A 15752-nucleotide genomic window follows, 5' to 3' on the forward strand; every position below is an offset into this window, starting at 1 on the left:
TGTGTGTGTGTGTATGCAATGTCATCAATGCAGCAGAATAAAAAAATGATTGCTGGGAATAGCAGGTGATTTCTTAGGCAAGTACTGATTGTTTTACTGTTTTATACTTGTGTAACTCATGATTTAGTTCACTTTTTTTCTTTAATTATAGGTAATCACTTTGTTCCTGCATCAGAACACTTGCTGCGAGAAAAAATACTTTCTAAATTGCTGTTTTGGCTAATGGATACCTATGTTATACAGTTATTGAAAGCATTTTACTATATCACAGAAACCAGCTTTCAGAAGAATAAACTGTTCTATTATAGAAAGAGCATTTGGCAACAACTTCAGAAAATTGGGATAAGGTAAGAATGCAAAAATGTCTTTTTAGTAAAGAGAATATTTTGAACATGGGCTAGGGGCTTCATCAGTGATGGCGAACCTTCTAGAGACCGAGTGCCCAAACTACAACCAAAATCCACTTATTTACCGTGAAGTGCCAACATGGCATTTTAAGCAGTAACTTATTGCTACCTATTATTCCTCATCTTTCAATCGTATGGACCCCCTGAGGCCACGAAAACAGTTGAAAGGAGGGCAAATTCAGACTTGTTGCTTCTCCCCAAGGACTCTCTATAGAAGAATGGTGGGTCCAGCAGTTTTTGTCAACGCCTTCTCGCTTTTCCTGCCGTTCCAAACAACCAATGAAATGTCGCTTTAAAACATCTCTTAAGTTGTCTGGGAGTGCAGGTGAATTTAGTCCTATTTGGTGAACTCTGTCCTGGAGCGATGGTCTGAGTGCCCGCAGAAATGGCTCTGAGTGTCACCTCTGGCACCCATGCCATAGGTTCGCCACCACTGTGTTAGATGATATTGGCCATTTTAAGAAGATTCATTGAGAAGCAGTGTTTGTTGCAGTTGGGCTGGGAAACTGTTAAAAAAATTGGTCAACTTCATTAAAGCGGAATTGTAAAATTTATAATATTTTTTTTCTATTGCTTCAATAGCTGAAAATGGATTTGGAACTTTTTTCCAATTTACATTCATTAGATTATTGAAGCTGTTTCTCTGCTCTTCCTCTCTGATCATCCTTTCTCAGGCCACTACGCACGGTATGCGATGGCTCTGAAACCAGCGCACATGGTGACGTCATCAGATCACGTGTGCCGGCTTCAGGGCCGGCGCGTACGGGAGGCCCAGGCTGAAGAAAGAAGGCAGCTGCAGGCGCTACTCCGGGGAAACCAGAAAAGGTTAGATTTTTTTTTCCCTTTCCCAGGGGGAGGGCAGTGTAGCTGGAGGGGGGTCAGTGTAGTCTGCCGGGGGAGGGGGGGGGGGGTAAGTGTAGTCCGGAGGGGGACAGCGTGTCCGCAGGGGAAGGGGGGACATTGTGGCCACAGGAGGGCGACCCACAAAGGGGTCCACTAAGGCTCTTTTTGCCCAGGGGCCCACTAAGACCTCGTGCTTCACAGGCGGGTTGCTCCCTGTGTAGGGGGGAGGTCAAAATCTCCTGCTTCCGGTCCCTCCTTTTATTAGTCCACAGACATGTAATTAAAGATACACAGAGAGATTACAGACAGCGCTATAGTAAGCATCAGTAATGATGAATCAATTAATGAACATTTCAGGTATTAGTATAGACTGTAAAGGAACATGGGGAATTTGTGTAAATGAGTGGTCAACCCCTTTAAAGTCTCCCCCCACAATGAGATTCTGTGCATCCACCTTTGGCAACATTTCTATTGGCTTAGGGAATAAATCTGTGTTGGACTGGCTCAGGGCGTATATATTAACTATGTAATGTTGGGTTCCAGAAATGTATTACTTTGAGGAATAAAAAGTGCCCATGGTTTCCAACTTAACATTTAAAACTTCATAATTAAGGCCTTTATTTAGAAACGTGAGAAGAAGCACAGCAGGCATGCACCCAGTGAATTTGAAGTGTGCACTGTGCTGAACACTTACAATGCATCGCCTGCAATAGTATGATGTCTGGTCTAAAGGAGGTACTGAAGTACTTTTTTATATTTAATGGGGGCGTTCAATCTTGCCACATTCCATGACAGAAACTTAAGGTCAGTCGTTGTGTATTGGTGTCAAATGTGAGGTCCGTATTCCTCATCTAAGTCGTAGCACAGGTGATCAGTTGGTTGAGTATACTATCGCAACCCGTCCCAGACAGCGGGAGGAAATTTAGTTTCTAACCCAGGCAAACAAGATGGGGAACCCACATAGACCTCTTACGGGGATCTGAAATAGCAACAAGAGTGATGCGCAAGTGTCGCGTACAAATAACAAACCACTCATCGGCAAGAAAAGAGCAGCATAAAGAGCAAGTTTCTTGGGACTTGGGTACCCCATATTTTCCCCCATCGTTTCTCTTGGCTTCATCCGGTATGGCCATTTTGCGGGCAGCATATTGAAGCTGGAATGCTATTCCCTGGTCATGTAGATAGATAGCAGACTTCCACAAATCCCTTCCTGTGCTGTGTTACCAGAGTGGAAAGGGAAGAATGTTCTGCGCCAGATTCCTAAAGGCCTTGAGGATTTTTTCTTTTGTTGCCGAGTTCAGACACTTGGCGATTATTGAAAAAGACCTACATAACTGCACAGAGGAAAAGGGGCTAAAAACTTAGCCAGATGTAATCATATTCTGAAGAAAAGATGCATACATATAGGTTCTCTGTGACCCACTGTTTCTCCGATGTGGCAGCGTTATCTGCTCCGGTGCCGCACTAGAAACTCATCCGGCGGAACCAGGTGTTAGCTGTACAGTGGTGGTGCCTGCGGACCTGTCGTTCCTGTCCTGTGCTGCTGTTAGCTGGCGTTCTCCTGCACCTCCAGTCCGGGGTTCAGTGAGAGACACCAGGGAATGCCCAGTAGCAGCTTTGGCCACAGCTTCCAGGTGAGGTGGGGACCTTGCTTTGCAATTAGCAAGAGGGTAGATAGGAAGCCGCCACAAGATGGCCAGCGGCATGTGGGGAGACCAGTCAGACTCTTCAGCAGACAGGACGCCAGGCTGTTGGGTGAGACTGCTCTGATGTCTCAATGCTTCCTCGGGAGGTGAGCAGGCAAAAAACTGCAGGTAAAGCAGGTCATGGGGGCTAGTGGGCACATCTGCCTGGCTAATGTAACAGCAGCAGGAAGTGCAGGAGTGGGGGAGACCTGCTCTGCTCATGGTAACGGCCTATAAAGTTAGAGAGGCTCAGGAACACCCACCATAATAAAAGTTGATTTTAGAAGGATGGAGGCAATGAATAACAAATACAAGAAAATGACCAGTTATGATGCCTGGATCTATGTGTAAGTGTCCTTGTTTTATCATGCTTCATTTTGATGGCAGATTTTTTCAAAGCTATCTGCACACATTGCGGATTCCGCATGGATTTTGGTGAGAAAAATCCAGTGTAAAGCGCCATTCATACAAACGTGTGATTTCTCCAGCTCTGTATTTCTGTGCTGTATGAATCTCTATATAGGTGATGTTTTTCATCTGTTTGTGCAGGTATGTTGATGTATCTATACTGTATCAATATAAAATACAGTGGGCTGACAAATGATGGCTGGCTGACAAAATGCACCTCCCTCTGGTTCTTGTCTACCTCGATACTGCATGTATATACAGCAGGCTATGGTGCACAGCCATATGCAGTACATATGGACCCGTATTTTATACGTTCCTATAAACTTCCATGCGGCATAAGGACGGAAATACTTGAGAAAATAGGGCCATTCAATGGATTCTACCCATATATACATATCAAAACAATTGCAACAACCTCAATATGGAGGACAAATTTTAACTGTCTACATACAATTATTGCCATTGCATAAAGTATTCCTCCATTATATATCACACCAGTTTACACTGGCACTTGAATATATATCCTACACAAAAATAGCCAGACTTCAACCACAGTTTTTATAAAAGAACATCAAAATTTAATTATGTTAAAAAATGCAACACATAAGGAAGTTTAGACACTTACACTGTACTGGAGGGACACACAACAACATCGGGGCAGTGCAAGCGGAAACATGGAAATTACAATCACAAAATCTAATACCTCATGTGGCGTCAGTACTACCTCTTTCACAACATGTCAGTAACACCAAAGGTCTTGTGCTGGTAAATCACATAGTTTTATCACAACTGGTGTTCTATACTGCAAAGAGTGGATGCTAATGCTTCCTTTGATAGAAAATAGGTAACCATCACTTATGTAGGCAACATGAGAAGCTAAGAAATCTTGGCTTAGTGCATGTCCTTTATTAGTGCATAATACCTGCACAACGCAACCGCCTGCCTCTGCCCAGATGACTGACAACCCGACACTCGTTTCAGACTTTCTTTTACATTGTAGTCTACGGGCAAGTGAAATTCTGCATCAACATGTAGTTTTCATGCATAATTCCCTCACCCGAAAAAATGAGGAGGGGGGGGACTAATTGGAAAATCTACATAAAAAATAAACGCACAAAAGCTACTCTCAGTTCTTACTAGTTCTTTTGTCTCTCAGTTACAAGCGTGGCAGGAGCAACCTGTGGCCTAATAAATTGGAATGCTGTAGGGGGCTAAAGAAGAGGGAGTGTTCAGGTTACAATCATGTCCCTCTTTCTTTTCTTTCTTCATGCTAGTGTATTCATATACGTAATGTACCTAGTGCGTGGCACTGTGTGGATATGTTTGATTTATCTAATTTGTTTGACCTATAAGAACCTATACTGTTGTACACATATGACGAAATGACACTGAATTCTGACTTTATTGTATTTGGTGTACAATCAAAATGACTTATCGCATTCTACAAACTCCTAGTTCTTGTCTGCAGGGGAACCACGAAATATCATGAACTATCCATGTATGGTATTTCTACATCTCCGAGGGCTTCCCCTGACACAAGGTCTCTAAATTTATTTAATGTTATTCAATTAATTTTTTTGGGGTCAGATGGTTTAATACACAATCTGCATTCTTTACCGTGCCATTGAAGTACAGTGCCTTTATCCACCGGACCCAGGGGTAGGGAACCTATGGCTCTGGAGGCAAATGTGGCTCTTTTGATGGATGCATCTTGCCTGCAGACAAATGTTCAATAATTATCGGTTTAGGCTGTGTGGGTCTAAGACCACACAGCATTGATCGCTGAACCTGGGTCATAGAGAAGAGTGGGAGAGCCTGTGCCCTGCTACCTATCTACTGGTGGAAATGTGCATACTGTATGGCTTTCACAGAATTACATTTTAAAATATGTGGCGTTCATATCTTTCTACAATAAGGTTCCTAACCCTGCACTAGACTACTGGTGGCTTCACTAGAGCTTCCACAGAATTACAGTTACACAAGTTTAATGCGCTGGTATATAGAGATGGATCTTCTCGGAGATCTCTCAATATATCACTACATATATTTTTAAACTAATAATTAATACAGTTATTGTTTGAAAGAAACAAGCCAGAAATCTGATGAAAACTGTTTTCGGTTATGCTTGGTATTGACTGAGGGGACGTGGGAGAACCTAAAAACAGTGTTCTGGTGAGAGGTCCCATTAAAGCTCTGCTTGCAAAATTCTGGTTGGATGGAAACACATTTGCAATTTGACTGAGCCCCGTCCCAAGCAATTGCATTGTGTTTCTAGACTCATTGTAAATGCCCCATGTGACTGCACACTGAATTCAGATACAATATTTAAAAAAAAAAAATGTATTATCAATATATTTCCTGTATTGTGATATTTCTCAAGAAATCGTATCACACTCAAAATACAAAGTGATTTTGAGATTGTGTTTTTTCTGACACGTTGTATTTTGCATTTATTTATATTAAAAAAAATTTCAGAGCTGCACTCTTCAACTTATTAGTAACAGATTTGCAAACCTTGCTAACCTTTTGATAGCTTCTTAGTAAGTAAACCAAAATGGAGGTGACATTTTACAATGGTTTAATTTTGTCAAAGCGTTCTTTCAGCCCTAAAATTTACACATTTACAAAAGATAAAGGCATTTGTTATGCCTTTTCTCCCGAGTACAGAGACACCCCACATGTGGTTGTTATTTGTATCGGCGCACAGCGAAGCGCATAAGGGAAGAAGCGGCCTGCAGCTGCCAGTTTTCTCCTGGTATATGTGCGTTTTTAGTTTCTTAAATGAAACACTTTTGTGAGCTATAAAGTCTTAATTTTTCCATTAATATGGCCATGTGAGGACACATGAGATTCATTTTCCAGTTATACTATTTTGTTGATTTAAAATGTTTTAACTTTTTGTGGAGCAGAAAAAAGCTGCAATTGACATTTTTTTTTGTGTTTACCATATACATGTACAGCGTGGATCTTTCCTGATCATAGATTGTAAGCTTTTGTCAGCCAGGACCTCATTCCTAATTTTTCATCTGACCAAGTTATTACTAATTTATTTTTTTTTTTTGTTTTTACATGTACCCATAATCTGCAAAGTGTTGCAGAATATGAAGGTCTTATTTTACAATAATTTTTGGTTGTAATTGCAGAAATTTCTTTATTTTCATCGTTATTGAGCTAACTTATATTTTTACTTTTATTTCAAAGGAAACATATGACAAATGTAAAGCTACGTTTGATGTCAACTGATGAATTAGAGAGTTTGCAGCAGCAGAAGAACATCTCTTTGGTCTCCAGATTGCGTTTCATACCGAAAACAAATGGATTACGACCAATTGTTAACATGTGTAATACTTTTGGAGCACAGCAAAGTAAAGACCTCAAGCTAAGAAAGGTAAATTTTATAATGTATAAAAAAAAATATATAATATATATATATACACACAGCCCCCTACTTAAGAACACCCGACTTACATACGACCCCTAGTTACAAACGGACCTCTGGATGTTGGTAATTTACCGTACTTTAGCCTTGGGCTATAATAAACGGCTATAACAGTTGTCAAAGTTGTCTGCAATTAAGCTTTATTATTAACCCTGGTTCTTAAGACAACCCAACATTTTTTAAATCCAGTTGTCATAGAGACCAATAGAATTTTGGCTGAAGTTACAATTAACAAATCTACAATTCCAACTTGCGTACAAATTCAACTTAAGATCTATATATTTATGTTATGTTTGTGTTATTTTATGTTTGTTCTTTTATGTTATGTTTATTATTTTTATGTTTATGTTATGGTTATGTTAAGTGTATGTTAACCCCTATGCGCACCAGGACGTTATAGTACGGGACTATAACAGAAGATACTTCCCGCACAGGGACGTTCTATAACGTCCCGCTTCTGGCACTGGCTCACGAACTAAGCTGGCAACAGAAGCCGCGGCTGTCACAGCTGACACCGTGCTCTAACACCCGCGATTGGAGTCCCGCTCGGAGTATTAACCACTTAACCGCCGCGGTCAAGCATGACCGCTTTTCAAGCAAGCAGTCAAGCAAGCCTCGTGGGCTGCAAGATGTTCTTTGCAGTCAGACCCCTTCCGGGTCTGACTGTAAACTGTCTGCGCATGCGTCTGCATGCGCAGACAGTTTACACTACTCTACAATGATTAAGTATTGTGGAGCAGTGTATTGGACTTGATCCAGCGATCAGAGCATCAATTTATTCAGTAAAATTGAATAAAATACACAAAATCCCCACATATTTGCTATCGCTGCCTCGGTGACAATCTGCATAATAAAGCAGAATAGTTATTGGACCGCCACAGTGAACCGCGTAAAAAAAAAAAAAAACAACAAAAAAAGCTCCAAAAAAAAGATAATTTTTAATTAATACCCATTAAAAATGCTCTAAAAAGTTATTAAAAATGTTATGCACTCTAAGATCACTAAAAAGAACGCTTCTCGCAAAAATAAGCCCTGAACCAGATTTGTCAGCCCAAAAATAAAAAAAGTTGTGCATATGAAAGACGGTGATGCTAAAATTAACATTTTCGGGATTAAAAATTTAAAAAATCTATATAAATGAGGTATTTTCATAATTGTTGCGACCCATAGAATAAAAATAATAATGCTATTTTTATGGTATGGTAAACGCACCCACCCCCAAAAAAAATCTTCCTAAAAATTTATGATTTTCATTTCCTCCAACAACAAAGACTTAATAAAATCTCACCAATTAGGTGAATAAAATTATGCACCAGAAAAGTAAAATGTGGCAAAAAAAATAAGCCCCTATAGGTCCACATTAAAAAAAGAAATAAAAATGATAGTCTGTACAATTTGACAATGCAAATCTGCTCTGGACGGCGCCTCCCTCCATTCTATGCCTGGCCATGTGCCCATACAGCAGGTTACCACCACATATGGGGTATCAGTGTACACGGGAGATATTGGGTATCAAACTTTGTGGAGCCTTTTTTCATTTTATTAATTTCAAATGTTTAATTTTCCATCCAAAATGAATGTATTGTCAAAAAATATTATAATTTGTAGACCGCACCTCTGTTTTGTTTTAACCCCTAAAAAACCTAAAGGGTTAAACAAACTTCTTAAAAGTGCTTTTTCATACGTTGAAGGCTGTAGTTTCCATAATGGGGTAATTTAAGAGTCTCGCTATTATTTAGGCCTCTCACAGTCAATTAAAAGTTGAGCAGGTCCATCTAAATACGGGTTTTGCTGAATTTTTCAAAATGTTTGCCAAATTTAGTTTTTTTTTTCATAACTAAACACAAAAGATTTAATCCAAATTTTTTAAACTAATTTGAAGTACAATGTGTCAAGAGAAAACGATTTCAAAATTCCCTGGATATCTCATAGCGTTCCAAAGCTATAACCATTTACAGTGACACAGGGCAGATTTGAAAAATGGGACCGCGTCCTAAAGGACAAAATATGCAATAAAATGTGATCAACAATACATATGTACTCCATAATGATACTGTTGCAAAGTACAACATGTCCCGCAAAAACCAAGCCATCAACCAGCTCTGTAGCCAAAAAAGTAAAAATATTCTGCCACTTGGAAGACGGCCATGCAAAAATGATAGATTTTTCCCCACATTAGGGTTTTATTTTATTTTATGTTATGTTTATATTATGTTTGTTCTGTTATTTTATGTTATGGTACGTTTTTGTTACGTTTTTGTTATGTTTATGTTATTTTATGTTATGTTTATATTATGTTTGTTATTCTATGTTATGTTTATGTAATTTTATGGTATCTTTATGTTATGTTGTCGTATGTTTATGGTAGGTTTATGGTATCTTTGTATCTTTATGCATATGTTATTTTATAGTATGTTTTCTATGTTATGTTTATGTTAAGTTATTGCTGTGTTTATGTTATGTTATTTTATGTTATGCTTATGGTATTTTATGTTATATTTCTGGTATGTTTATGGTATTTTATATTTGGTACGTTTATGTTATGTTTGTTATATCATGTTTATGTTGTTTGTTATTTTATGTTCACGTTATGTTTGTTATTTTATGTTCACGTTATGTTTGTTATTTTATGTTCACGTTATTCTGTTTATCTTTATGTTGTCTTATGGTTTATTTTATGTTATGTTTATGGTATGGTATTTATGGTTTGTTTTGTTTATTTTAGGTTATGTTTATGTTAGATTGTTATTTTATGTTATGGTTTTATTATGGTTATGTTTATATTATGTTTTATGTTGCTTAATGTTATTTAATTTTTTGGCGTGTTTATGGTATCTTTGTTATGTTTATGTTATGTTTATGGTATGTTTCTATTTTGTTACATTTATGCTATGTGTGTTATGTTTGTTATTTTGTTTATGGTATCTTTATGATATGTTTGTTATGTTTATGGTATTGTATGTTATGTTTGTTATTTTATGTTATTTTTATGTTGTGTATGTTTATGGTATTTTATGTTATATTCATGTTTATTTTATGTTTATGTTACGTTTATGCTGTGTTTATGTTATGTTTATGTTGTTTTTCAGGTTTACGTTATTATATGTTTATTTTTTTTATTCTCTCCTCATGTTGGTTTAGTATATTCTATCCCTTCATTTATTTAGTTTTTTTTTCCTGGTACCAGCACTCCGCCCCATTCGACCCAGGTGCTTTTAAATTAGCAGAAGACTGCATATAGGGGGCGCCTACTTCTTCTCAGCTAGTGCATGAGATTACATGGAACAGTGAGTATTCAATACCTGTTCACATGGTGCGGTATTGAATGGCGTCCGCCGCTTCTGTGGTGCGGTGCTGGTGGGGACCCGGGCCTGGAGCCATGGGGGGCTATGCCTGCCAGTATGGGTGCTGGGGGGCAACCACCAGGTCTTGGTCCCTGCCGGCGCTGTGCTGCAGCGGTGGTGGACACCATGTGATGCTGCACACAATAGCATAGGGACCCACCAAAAAGAGGTCACTGTGAAGTGGTTGGTGGGCTTATACAATTTGATCAAAATGTAACTAAGAACCTCGAGTTCGTTATATATAATGTAGCCTAGCGGCAGTAGATCATTGTATGATGTGTAGATGTGCGGTCCAGTTCTTTTTCTCTCATGTTGGTTATTATATGTTATGTTTATGGTATGGTATTTCTGGTTTGTTTATGTAATGTTTGTCATGTTTATTTTAGGTTATGTTTATGCTAGATTGTTATTTTGTGATATGGTTTTATTATGGTTATGTTAATGTTATGTTTATATTATGTTTATGTTGTTTTATGTTACGTTAATGTTCTTTTATGTAATTTTATGTTTATGGTATGTTATGTTTGTTATTTTATGATATGTTATGTTTATGTTATGCTTGCTTTGTTTATGCGATTTTACGTTTGTTACATTTATGCTATGTTTGTTATGCTTATGTTATTTTGTTTCATGTCTATGGTATGTCATGTCTATGTCACTATTGAATTGTAGAAAAAATGAAAGTTTATGTGTATTACAGCGACCACAGTGTGAATTGGGTCAAATTGGAAGCGGTTTTCCATGTGTTGGTCTCTGGGAAGATTTGGTACAGGACTCTAATTGCTGGAGTGGAGACAAATGTGATCACTGCTCCAGATCAAAGCTTCCAGTTTCTAATGAGTCTAACAATGCACCAGGTGTGCAATCCCTTAAAGAAGGGTGTGGAGCAGTCAGAAGACGCTCTCTACCTGGAGACACAGAGGCTGGACTGTGTGAGAGCCACACGTGAGTGTCACAGGGTTACTGAACGTGTGTTTCATGCTGGCAGGGAGAAGCCCTCCAGTGGCTAATGAGGGCCGCCAAGTTTTTAATTAGAGCCGGACAGGCAAGGATTTTATTTGAGGTTTTGTTTGTTACTGCTGTTTTTGCTGGAATAAATGCACAGTTTCAACTTTAATCCTGCTGCCCAAGAGAGCTTTGTCATTGCCCATCCCCACGTTTGAGCTGAACCCGTACAATTGGTGGAGGATGCGGGCAGGTTGCTAGCGGCAGTCAATCTGAAGAAATACTTCCTCATGCACCCTTATAAAGTGGCAGAGGGGAATAGTAAATATATTCATAGTGGCTTACGAGAGAAGTCCGTATTTATCCCAAACTTGCCCAATAATGATTGTATAAATACTTTCAAAAGAATTGTGACTGAAGAATTAGAACGAGTCCCCATACGGAAGAAATATAATCGCAATTTGACAAATGAAGAATTAAATGCATTAAAGGATCTCCAAAAAGATGAATCGGTTGTGGTTAAGCAAGCGGATAAAGGGGGGGGGGGGTTGTTATTATGGATAAGACCTATTATATGGAAGAGATGAACAATATATTATCAGATCAGAATACATACCATAAATTGAAGAATAACCCGACCGAAAAGTTTAAAGATGAGTTAGTGACCATCTTGAAAAAGCTAAGATGATAGGTATTATTGACAACAGTGAATATAATTTTCTAAACATAAAATTTCCAAAAATTCCCACTATTTATTTTCTGCCAAAATTGCATAAGAACAAAAGAACTCCTCCCGGCCGCCCGATAGTGGCAGGAATAGATTCAGTGTCTAGTAGAGCATCTGCGTATATTGATAAAATCCTCCAGCCATATGTATGTAATACAACAGCGTATTGGAGAGATTCAGGGACTCTCTTGGATATTATTAAAAATATTGTGGTGGACGAAAACACTATTTTATGTACTTGTGATGTTTCTTCCCTGTACACTTCTATACCGCACCAACGCGGTGTAGTTGCAGTTGCTGAATTTTTAAATAAGGATCAGAATTTTCCAGTAGAACAAAAGAATTTTGTCCTAGATCTGTTGAAATTTGTATTAGAAAGGAATTATTTTTGGTTTGAGGGTAATTTCTTCCTACAGACATCAGGAACGGCGATGGGGGCAAAATTTGCCACATGTTATGCCAATTTATACATGGCCACCTGGGAGAATAAATGCATTTTTGAAAATAATCCCTTTGAGGAGTACCTGAAGCTATATAAGAGGTATATTAACGATATTGTAATAGTGTGGGATGGCCCTCAACAGCTGCTAGAATAATTTATTAGATATATTAATATGAATGATTTTAATTTGTCTTTTACGTCTAATTTTAGCAAAACTAGTATTCAATTTTTGGACTTGGAATTGATTAAGGGAGATAATAAGATATACACTAAAACGTTTTTCAAGGAAACTGACTGTAATAGCTATATAGATTTTGAGAGTTGCCACTTTGGCCCTTGGTTAAAGAATATTCCAAAGGGCCAGTTTAAAAGAATAAAGAGAAATTGTACTAGAAAAGAGGATTATAATGCACAAGCAGCGATTTTGGAAGGAAGGTTCATAGAAAGAAACTACAATATAGAGGATATTAATGAAGCAAAAGAAGAAATAGAAAATGACACCATTACACCAGTGAATAGAGAAAAAATAATTGGAAATCAAGGTACTAAAATTAAAGATACTAAGAAAGGTGAAGGTAGAGAAGAAAAAATCACAATTCCGTTTATTACAAATTACACAAAGGATTCTTATTGGGTGAGGAAGATTATTAAAAAGAATTGGCACATTTTACAGCACGATCCGGTATTAGGGCATGGAATGGCAGAACCAAAGATTGTCCATAGAAGATTAAAGATCATTAATGACCACATTGTTCACAGTAGTATTAGGACAAATTCACAAAGCATTAGGACTGCACACACCGTTTTTTTTAATTGTTCCCGTTGTAAAGCATGCAAAAGCACGAAGAAAATTTGCACTGGAGGTGTCCATAATTTCACATCATCTGATAGTCAACAATTTTTTAATATAGAGCACTTTGCCACATGCGATTCGACGGTTGTTATCTACATGATCGTCTGCCCGTGTGGTTTAAAATATATAGGACGAACTATAAGGAAGTTAAAAACCCGGGTGAATGAGCATGTTAGAAACATTAAAAATGGAAAACTAGATCATTCTCTGTCTGCACATTATGCGAAATACCATAATAAAAATCCTGTAGGTACTTCCTTCTTTAGTATAGAAAAGGTGTCTCCCCATTGGAGAGGAGAAGATCTTATAAAAAAGATGAGCCAGAGAGAATCCTTTTGGATCTTTCAATTAAAAACGCTACTCCCACTTGGTCTGAATGCAGACTTAGAAATAAAATGTTTCTTATAGCTGAAAACATTTGAAATAACATTACAGTTGAATCAATATTACAGAAAAGATGGGTGGTAATCCCCCCACCCCTAATTGTTTCCTTGTATATTTTTGTATATTTCTTAATTTTTAATTTTCTATTGTTATTTGTGGATTTTTACCTATGTATACAAATAATCTTTTTCATGAAGCCCTCTTATCAATTTATTTCTTAGGAATTTTTGTTAGATATAATACCTCTAGTATTTTGGGTTAGTTAGATCAGAAACTGGCAGTCGGGGTTAAGTTTTTTTGTACTTACGATTCATTATCTATAAATGAGCAACAACCTGTGCACGTCGACAAGCCCTGGATGAAGCCACCGGGCTGCTAATGTCGGACGTGCAACCATTTTATTCTTAAGTCCTTTTTATCAGAAGTTTTTTTGTGAGTATACGAAATAAAAAGAAAAAGTTTTATGCAAAACCCTATTGCACCATTGTGTGTTCTTTCTCTCCTTATTGGTGAATGGACTTGAAGTGTTCCCTTTCTGGACCGTAGCGGAACCAACGTTGGAGGAGTTTGAGTTTCTGAGTCGGAAGACTGGACACTCGCACCGCATCTCCAGTGGGAGCCGCAGGATCCACGGACGCATCGAGCTTAAAAAGAACACTACACCAAGGAGTGATAACCCACAAATAAGGTTTTTTGCCTCTACTCGGGTACATATGTTTGAAAATGGAGAGGTACTGTGTCTTTTCTTATTGATTATTTTTTAATTATTTTTATCTAAATATTTACGGAGGACGTTGATGCAGAGGGACTTTTGCAATTTTTGTATTTCTACGTTTGGATATTTGGAATTTTATCCGTTTTTTTGTCTCTCTTGCCCCGTTACGCCGTTCCCTACAGCGGATTTGGTTTTCCTTGTTTTTTCTATACAGGTTGCTAGCGGCAACTGCATGACAAAAGCTATGGATGAACTTTGACATTGCGGAAATTTAAAGGGCCAGAAGTCTATGTCCTGGGTGAAAGCAGCTGCGGTGCTGCAAGGTCCAGACAAGACAATGGAGGAGCTGTTGGAGCAGCTGATACATTCTAACCTGCGACATGAGCAAGTTATGACTGATGTGCGACAAGTGCAACAAGAAGTGCAATGGCAGATCACTGTGCGGCAGCAAAGCATGGAAAGCCTGAATGCACGTCTGAGAGCAGAGAATAGTGTGCTGGCCTCTAACCTGGCTGCGATGTCTAAAGGTCCAGATACAAGGAGTAAGAGTACTGTTGCTATGGACAACCAACAGGAGCCATGTTGGGGATGTCTGCAGGTGGATCGCTGCATGAAAGGGTGTCCTGTTGCTAAGAGGCTCAGTGTTTTGTTGGAGGTGCCATATAGGAGGAGCAATACTGTTGCTACAAGCAACCAACCCCCAAAACGCATGGACACATGGGATCGATTTTCTGCAACAAAAGAATTGCTACATACAACCCAGCACCAAACCCCATGTAAAGTGAAATATCCGGGAGTTCCTGGTAAGACTGTTTGGGGCTTTAAGGGAGCTGGGAGGTACATAATTATGGACCAACCAAAGGGCTGGTGAAGTGTGCGTGTTTCCAGAAGCTTGGGCATGTTCCCATTGACTGTCCATTAATTGTTAAACCATCTGCTGGTTCTGATCAGAAGTATGATGTGGTCAGAGGGAACCAAACTCCAATACCTGTGATGACACAACAGGTGCAATGTCTAAGAAAGACATTTGAATGTACGGTGGGTGGAATCCTATTAGGGGTAAGTTTGGTTCCAGACCAAAATATTTCCAAAATCAGACCAGAACTAATACTGTTTCTGGATGTTGTTCATGAGACCCACAAGACTGTGACTTTAAACTTTGAGACTGAGTTTGGAACAGTGGAACATGAACTTGTTAAATCTAATGATATTGATGTGAAGATTGGGTTAGGCCGCGATTTCAAGTTCTGTGGGCAAATTCTGGGGGAAAATTATGTCCTTGCTAGCCCTGATGTTTATCCACAGGAGACAAATTCCCCAGAAAGTGCTGTGATCTCTCACAAAGGACATGCATCCATAGAGTCTTTATCTGATGATAAAAATGTGTGTGATGACATGCTATGTGATGCCAATGTCACCCAGTGTGCCTCTGGTGTACACCTGCAAGCTCACAGTGCAGAGTCTGTAGACTTGGTGGTAGGTGCTCTAGAGGTGGTGGAGACAGAAAATTACATTGAATTGTTGAGCATAGAGGTGTCTAAGTGCTCAACGGCGCCCCTA

The 15752-nt window shown here is 38.6% G+C and overlaps 1 protein-coding gene across 4 annotated transcripts in view; it reads left to right on the forward strand.

Moving 5' to 3' along the window:
* The window catches only part of TERT (telomerase reverse transcriptase), an 83036-nt gene that overhangs the window by 13475 nt on the left and 53809 nt on the right, over positions 1-15752 (forward strand). For all 4 annotated transcript variants that reach the window (XM_072153133.1, XM_072153135.1, XM_072153136.1 and 1 more), the window contains exons 3-4: positions 152-347; positions 6545-6731. In XM_072153133.1, the coding sequence (XP_072009234.1) occupies positions 152-347; positions 6545-6731 (383 nt within the window). The remainder of the gene's footprint in view (positions 1-151; positions 348-6544; positions 6732-15752) is intronic.

The sequence above is a fragment of the Engystomops pustulosus genome, chromosome 5 (assembly GCF_040894005.1).
Source record: "Engystomops pustulosus chromosome 5, aEngPut4.maternal, whole genome shotgun sequence".
NCBI lineage: Eukaryota > Metazoa > Chordata > Amphibia > Anura > Leptodactylidae > Engystomops > Engystomops pustulosus.